This window comes from Oratosquilla oratoria, chromosome 26, assembly GCF_046742065.1.
Source record: "Oratosquilla oratoria isolate Oo_2021 chromosome 26, ASM4674206v1, whole genome shotgun sequence".
Taxonomy (NCBI): domain Eukaryota; kingdom Metazoa; phylum Arthropoda; class Malacostraca; order Stomatopoda; family Squillidae; genus Oratosquilla; species Oratosquilla oratoria.
The window spans coordinates 32,619,212-32,627,231 of record NC_134802.1 but is presented as its reverse complement, the minus strand read 5'-3'; the positions used below and the strand labels follow the sequence as shown (position 1 = coordinate 32,627,231).

General features: G+C 36.1%; 1 protein-coding gene across 1 annotated transcript; it reads left to right on the top strand.

Annotated features, from left to right (window-relative positions):
* Positions 1–2,845: 2,845 nt before the first annotated feature.
* LOC143039457 (glutamine-dependent NAD(+) synthetase-like) lies at positions 2,846–6,514 on the top strand. The gene is made up of 5 exons (XM_076209546.1): positions 2,846–3,022; positions 4,525–4,708; positions 5,045–5,215; positions 6,108–6,192; positions 6,341–6,514. Exons 2-5 carry the CDS (start codon positions 4,563–4,565, stop codon positions 6,488–6,490), a joined length of 552 nt encoding a protein of 183 aa, XP_076065661.1. The 5' UTR covers positions 2,846–3,022; positions 4,525–4,562; the 3' UTR covers positions 6,491–6,514.
* The last annotated feature ends 1,506 nt before the right edge of the window (positions 6,515–8,020 follow it).

Genomic DNA, 8,020 nt, shown 5'->3' with positions numbered 1-8,020 from the left:
GACAAAGCTTGGATAAAATAGAAAAAAGACAAAAGACCTGAAAATGGAAAATATATACTAGTTAAAGAAATGAATATGTACAAGTGTGCAGAGCAGAAAAGAGAAAGTATGAAAAAGATGTCATAGAAAAATGTAACGATCAACCAAAACTATTTTACATATTTGTAAACAACAAACTGAAAAACAAATAAGAATTAGAGAAACTACGACAAGGAGAAATTGAATACACAGGGGAAATAGAAATGACAGAAATTATGAATAAACGTTTTAAATCGGTGTTTAGGAGGGAGAACATACAACCTAGAGATATCGAGGGGGAGGAGAAAGTCCCTCCTATGAAAGAGATAGAAGTGACAAGGAATGAAATAATGAATCACTTGAGTAAACTCGATATCAGAAAATCCCATGGACCGGATGAAATGGCAAACTAGATTTTGAGAGAATGCGGGAATGAACTAACAGACAAAATACATAGTCTAATAAGCAGTTTATTGAAAGAAGGAAAAGTTCCAGAAGATTGGAAAAGAGCAAATATAGTACCAATATATAAAGGGGGACAAGGAAGACCCTATTAACTACAGACCGGTCTCTCTTACAAGTATGATAGCTAAAATCTGTGAAAGAATCATCAAACCTAGATGGGTAAGGCATCTGGAAAAAAGGCACTAAATCCTAGGCAATTTGGATTTAGAGAAGGACGATCATGCGTCACAAACTTAATGTGTTTCTATTCAAGGCTAATAGATGTAATACAAGAAAGAGATGGATGAGCTGATTGAACATTTCTAGACCTGAAAAAAGCTTTTGATAAGGTGCCACATAAAAAAAAAAATACTAAAGAAATTAGAAACTGCAGGAGGAATACAGGACAAATTGCTGAAGTGGATGGAAGACTTCTTGCATGAAAGAAAAATTTGTGGTGATAAGATTCATACACTCTAATTGGGATGAAATGATTAATGGAGTTCCACATGGAACGTTTCGGGCCCCAATAATGTTATATATATATATATATATATATATATATATATATATATATATATATATATATATATATATATATGAGACGCAGCGAACTGGGGACTGCGCAGATCAAATAGACAATCAGCATCTTAGCATACGTGACGTAGACAGACTTGGGACGTAAGGTTATTTATTCACGGGAATGTTCGATACCACTTTATTGCAGATCCGATCCATCACGCAGGATGGACCCAAAGGAATTTCGATAGTTACGGTGAAATGATGAAAACTGGAAATGGGACTGTAGTTACTAAAGGCTAAAAGCTACACATAATATAAAAGTATTTCCAAGGATCCACTAGTACACTCTAAAACTAAAATATAAAGGGTTTTACGACTTACTGAGTTGGTCACAAAGAGGGGTGTGTACACCTCTCGAGTTTCGAACCAGACTGGCGCCTAGATGCGTGACGTGACATCACAAACGGCACCCAGTCCTACACACCTTCTTAATTCTAATTCTTAAAGTGAACATTGTACAAATAATGCGATGTTATCTTGCGACATAGCTTGCAGACAACTTACAAAGGTGGGATTTCGAACAGATGAGGTCTCTGTTCGAAATACACTTAAAATTAAAGCATTACAAAAAACAAAATTGAAACCCCCTTCCGAGGGGAAACGAGCCTTACGACAAAAAAAAAATGTAAACATGGAGGTACACGGAATTATAAAAAAAAAAAAGCCCCGTTACTGCTCGTAACGGCACAATATATATATATATATATAAATATATGTATATATATACATATATATATATATATATATATATATGTATATATATATATATATGTTAATGATATGGATGAAGGAATTAAAAGTTATATGAGCTTCTTTGCGGACGATGCAAAATTGTTGAAAAAACTGAACACTAGGAGATAGTGAGTCGATACAGAGTGATCTCAATAAATTATGGGAATGAAGTAGGAAGTGGGAGATGGAATTCAATATTAAATGTAGTATAATATAATTTGGAAAAAGCAAAAGAAGAATAGTGAGATCATATAAATTGGGAGAAGAAGAAATTAAAAAAGTAGAAAATGAGAAGGACCTGGGAGTCATTATAATGAATAATATGTCACCTGAGAAACACATAAAAAAAAATGAGAAACTTATAATTTAATAAGAACAATCAAAGTGGCATTTACATACCTGGACAAAGAAATGGTGACGAAAATACTGGTCACTTTGATAAGACCAAGATTGGAGTATGCAGCGACAACATGGTCACCAAAAAAAAGAAAAAAAAAAGTATAATAAAACTAGAAAGATTACAAAGAGCAATTACGAAATTGGCACCAACACTCTCAAAACTACCATATGAAGAGAGACTAGCAAAACTTGAGCTACAGACATTAGAGCAAAGAAGAGAGAGAGGAGACATGATAACTATTTATAGAATCATGAAAGGCATAGAAACTATAGATATAGAGAGGATCTAATAAAATGGGATAGTAGAGATACAAGAGGAAATGGAAATAAAATCAAGAAAGACAGTTATAGAAGAGACCTAAAAAAAGAACAGTTTTTCCCACATAATAGATGTTTGGAACAAGTTAGATAAGAAAGTGGTGTGTGCAAAAACAATACACGAATTTCAAAACAGTCTTGATAAAACGAGATATGAAAACGGGACCCTACGAGCATAGCTCCCCTTCCCGTAAAATACAACTAGGTAAATAAATACACACACACATTATATATGTACAAACATGTGCTAGGAATGGTAATGTAATCCACGGCAGAAAATACCACAACAAACGTAGATGGTACCATAGCAACGGGTAGCAGTTTTGCGGCTTATCGTCAAAGAGGTCATATCAGCTGATTGGGAATAATCTGTATAGAGCTCATGGTAGTGCAGGCAACAGCCGGTCTGCAACAGTGTCCAAAAGCAAATATCACACTTCTGCAAACAGAACATTTGATCATCACTACTGTATTCCACGATCGAGTTATTTTGTGCAAAACACCCGATTTCTTATCTAGACAAACGCACGTAGGTCATCTAAGGATATCATTGTCTTTAGAACCCTAACAAATCGCTTTTGTAACCGTGGAATTACATTCGAGTATAGAAAATACATGAAAATTAGGAAACACCCGGGAAATTGTCTGTATGTGTATATTTGAATATCCAGGATCTAGTACAGGATTGCAGCTGGGACAAATATTCTTGAGCTGTATAATTTTTTCGGTGTTGTGTAAATATAAATCATACTCGGTAACTCTTACCATATCAGATATTAATAAGACGACTGGTGACAGCTAGAATAGAGGCATATGTGCCCTGTAGTGTCAAAAGGATGAAGGTGTTAGGCCAATTGTGTATAGCTATTTGTAAATATTTTATTGTAATATTCAGGAGGAGCCAAGTCAAGATGATAAGAGGGAGGGAGGGGCTGAATGGGAATGGAGTGTGTGGGGATGGAATGGGTGGGAGTGGATTTTATGCCTTTGTTTTTTGGCTACCTCCCTTGACCTTGTAAGGGGGGAAAAGCCTTTGGTATATATAATATACAGGATTGATACTATCATACTATGCTCGAGGTCCTATTTCATAATCTTCATTTATCAGTAAATGTCAACTGCTGGACTGTACTTTTTTTATTTTTTTTGGGCTATATCATTTGGATAAATTAAGGGGGTGGGGTCTTTGTGTAATATTTTCAGATACTAGTTTCCATGAAATTATGAAATTTCTTTGAAAAGTGCTTCAGAAAATTTTCAAGTCCTGCATGGTACTATCACTGTTAAAGTAGTAACAGTGTGCGCATTTATATATGATCTGCATGTGAAGCAAACTGGGCATGTGTGTACATGTTTATGATGCAATAATAGGCTTGGCTTTTGAAAATGTTACATTTTTGTCTAAATCTTGGTATTTTTTAATATTAATAGTTTCTTTACACAAAATTACCTTCTATACTCAATATAAAATTGCTGAAGTCACTAACTATATTAATTAATTTCTAAGTAGATGTCAGTTACTCTTCTCAATTATGCTCATCTCTTATTTACTATGTCCTCTACCCCAATATTAATGGAACAAAGAGAAAGAGGTGATTTGATTGCAGTGTTCAGGTCGCTGAATGGGGGTAGTATGATTTGACCGAGATCTCTTGATTTGGGACAGAAGGTCATTGTGAGGTCATGGGTATAACTTTAAGAAGACCACATTTTTCAAATATGTGAAGAAATGTACTTCCATACAGATATGAGTATGTAAACTGAAATTGCAAAGATTATTGAACCCAAATTAGAACTTGGTATGATAATTGGAGAATAAGACAGTACCCCCATGAACATAGCTCCTTTCCCATATACTACAAGTAGATAAATGCAGTTAAGTATGTTAGATGGCAAAGGTACCCAGTTTTCTTGTGAATAAGGTGGTGCAGTTCAAGAATTTGACACTAATTATAGCTGAACAATTTGGTTCTTTTCATAAATATTTTAATCAATTTAAGTATATTTATATAGTATTGTTTTGTGATACAGAGACCTTCTAGGCAAGGTGCAGTGCACAAGTGGGAGCCATGGGTCGCAAGGTTGTGGTTGCGACTTGTTCCCTTAACCAGTGGGCTTTAGACTTTGAGGGTAATTATGAGCGCATTGTGGACTCCATCCTACAAGCAAAGGCTTCAGGAGCCTCATACAGAAGTGGACCAGAATTAGAAATTCCGTATGTATTCTTTTTTTTTTATCTATTCATAGAATAAGAATGTTATAGACTAACGCAATACATTATTTATACTTTTATTGATTTTTACATGTTTTGTATAATGTAGGTTTATTTTTTTTTTTCATATTTCATTTCTTTCATAATTTTTATATTAAATTAATTTTGCATTTTCATCATAAGAAAAAAATTAAATACTGTAAATGTTATAATAATATTTTGAAGAGTCCTTTCTATTCATATCCCACCGTACAATGAAGACAGCATATATCACTTTATTATTGCCCAACCATTTTATAATATCTATGCATTTATACGTATGAATTTCCTTTTAAACAGAGGTTATAGCTGCAATGATCATTTTCATGAATGTGACACGATGCTACATTCATGGGAAGTGGTTGCCAAGCTGTTACAACATCCATCATGTGTTGACATTATAATAGATGTCGGAATGCCAGTCATGCATAAAAATGTTACGTACAACTGCCGCTTAGTTTTTCTTAATAGGTAAGTCTTTGTTTAGATACTATGAAATTTTGTACCCATTGTTTTTTTTCCTTCATATTTAGTACATGTAGATTTTTTTCATCTTGTATGCTTCCATCATAATTTTCATCTCATGTTTATCACTTTTTTTTTTAAAACCCAACAAACCCCTCGCCTCCATCAGGAGGTGCAGCCTTGAGGGGTTGGCACTCTGTCCCCAGACTGGGCCCCAAAATCTCTCTCAACTTCATTTGTTTGTCTTACATTTTTTCACACATGGAGAGCTGCCAATTGCCAACTGCTTTCCTCTCCATACCACTTTCAGCCAGTAATGTAAAAACAGTTCCGCATCAATATAACACAGATAACAGTCCTGAGAGATCTGTGGGAGGATCTGTTAATCAACACCAGTCACTATTGGGCTGTGAATTTTTAAATTTGTAAAATTTTAGGCAACTTTTAAGGGGTGGCTTAATTATAAAAGATTTTTTTTTTTTTTTTTTTCTTTTAAGTAATTTTATCCAAAGCACTGATCAGACATGCGTACTCCAAAGGCGAGAGCAAGACTAACCCACGCCAACTCTTGCTTTTGGCGGGTAAGACAGGCACGAATTGCCTTGCAATTGCAAAATGCTCACAAAATATACAATAATAAATATATATATTAATAAATAAACACAATGGGAAATATATACATAAAAACACAAGAAAGGTCACCATTACAAACTGTTAATTAAGTTTTCTCCTTGGTCTCACTCGTATTTGTTTTTTTATTATACTTTTTTCACATATTTAGCACTTGCTTGTCTGTTAACACCCATCAATTTAAGACCCTGAAAGGATTTATTTTGACATTGCATTTTGATATACCAGTTTGATTGTTTGAAATTATTTTGTGTAATTTTGATTGCAGGAAGATTCTACTTATTCGCCCAAAAATGATTTTGTGTGATGATGGTAACTATAGAGAAACACGATGGTTTTCAGCTTGGAAAAAGGTGAGGACTTTCATGAATAGTCAAGGAAGGGAGTTGATTAAACTAACAAAGTAGATTTCTTGGTTTGGGATGGGACTTATATCTGTATTAAGCAATATTTGTATTAAGCAAACATATATGTACAATTCTTTTTTATTTTGTTGACTAGATTCGTCAGACAGAGGAACATTTCCTACCTCGAATGATCTCCAAAATCACGGGTCAGCCAACTGTCCCTTTTGGTGATGCTGTGATTTCTACACTTGAGACATGCATTGGTTATGAGATTTGTGAAGAATTATGGAACCCTTTAAGGTGATTCAATTATCCATAGGAATCATTACTGTTTGCACTAGTAAATTTTCATTTTAACAACTATTAGGATTTATATGTTACTGGAAAGATATAGAATGTAGCAAACTGCAAAGTGAACGGGATGTTAGATGGGGACAGAATGTAGCTGAATATTTAAAAAGAATAAAAATCAATTTTTGAAGTAATTGAAAGATTTGGGATGGCCAGAAAAGAAGATGGAATGTAAGAAATAATACTTATACCAAAGGCTTTTCTCCCCCTTATAAAGGAGGTAGCCAAAAAACAAAGGCATAAAACCACTCCCACCCATTCCATCCCCATCACACTCCACTCCCTTCCCCACACTTCCCTCTCTCTTATCTTGGCACCTCCTGGATGCCGGGTCATCCCTGTGTCTCGCCCACTACCTTGGGTCGAAAGCAGTGTCACAAGACACAGCACATCCACAGCAAGGCTGCTTCATTAAATTGGCAACCCCCCCTCTCCAACCCCTCATGCAGAAGAGGAGAAGACGGGGAGAAATCCCTTTGGGCTGCATCAAATTATTTCTCATACACACTCCCTCACCCCCAACCCATTTCCACCCCCATGCAACACATCATCCATATACAACCATTCTCCATTCACCCCTGTCTTCTGTTCTTTGTCGTCCTTCCTCAACAGACATCCCCTCTTACCCAAATCCCCTTTTACCCCATCCATCCATCTTATCCTAGGTTGACCCCTCATGTTCACTCCTTCCACATCTGCCTTCCACACCTCTTTTACTAATCTTTCTTCACTCATTCTTTCCATGTGTCCAAACCATCCCAATACTCTTCCATCCATCCTATCTCCTAACTCCCTTTCCACCCCCGTTCTCTGCCTCACCTCCTCATTTCTCACTCTATCCAGCCTAGTAACTCCTATCATACTTCTCAGATACCTCATCTCAAACACATTCAAACTCCTTCTCTCTTCCACTCTTATGTTCCATGTTTCTGCCCCATACAGTGTTGTCGGCACAATTGCCCCTTCATACGATCTCCTCTTAGCATCCATTCCCAAATGTCTATTTCTCATTACACTTTTTAATCCACCAAGGTATTTACTTGCTTCTCTCAATCTGTATTCTACCTCCACCTCCACTCCTCCCTTTCCTGCCACATTCGCACCCAAGTATCTAAAAATAACCACTTCAGTCTCTCTCCCTTAATACTCACTTCCAGTCTACTGCCACTTTCACCCCTTGTACATCTCATCACCTTACTTTTACCTACATTTATCCTCAACTTCCTTCATTCACACACCTTCCCAAACTCTGTCACTAACTTCCTCAATCCCTCCTCTGATCCTGCTACAAGTGCAGTGTCATCCGCAAGCAACAATTGGCTTATCTCCGGTTTTTCTCCATTTTCTTTAACAATCTCCAATCCCTTTCCCACTACCTTTGCATTTACCTCTTGCACCACCCCATCCATGTATAAATTGAACAGCCAGGGTGACATAACACATCCTTGACGAAGTCCCACCTTTACCTCAAACCACTCACTCA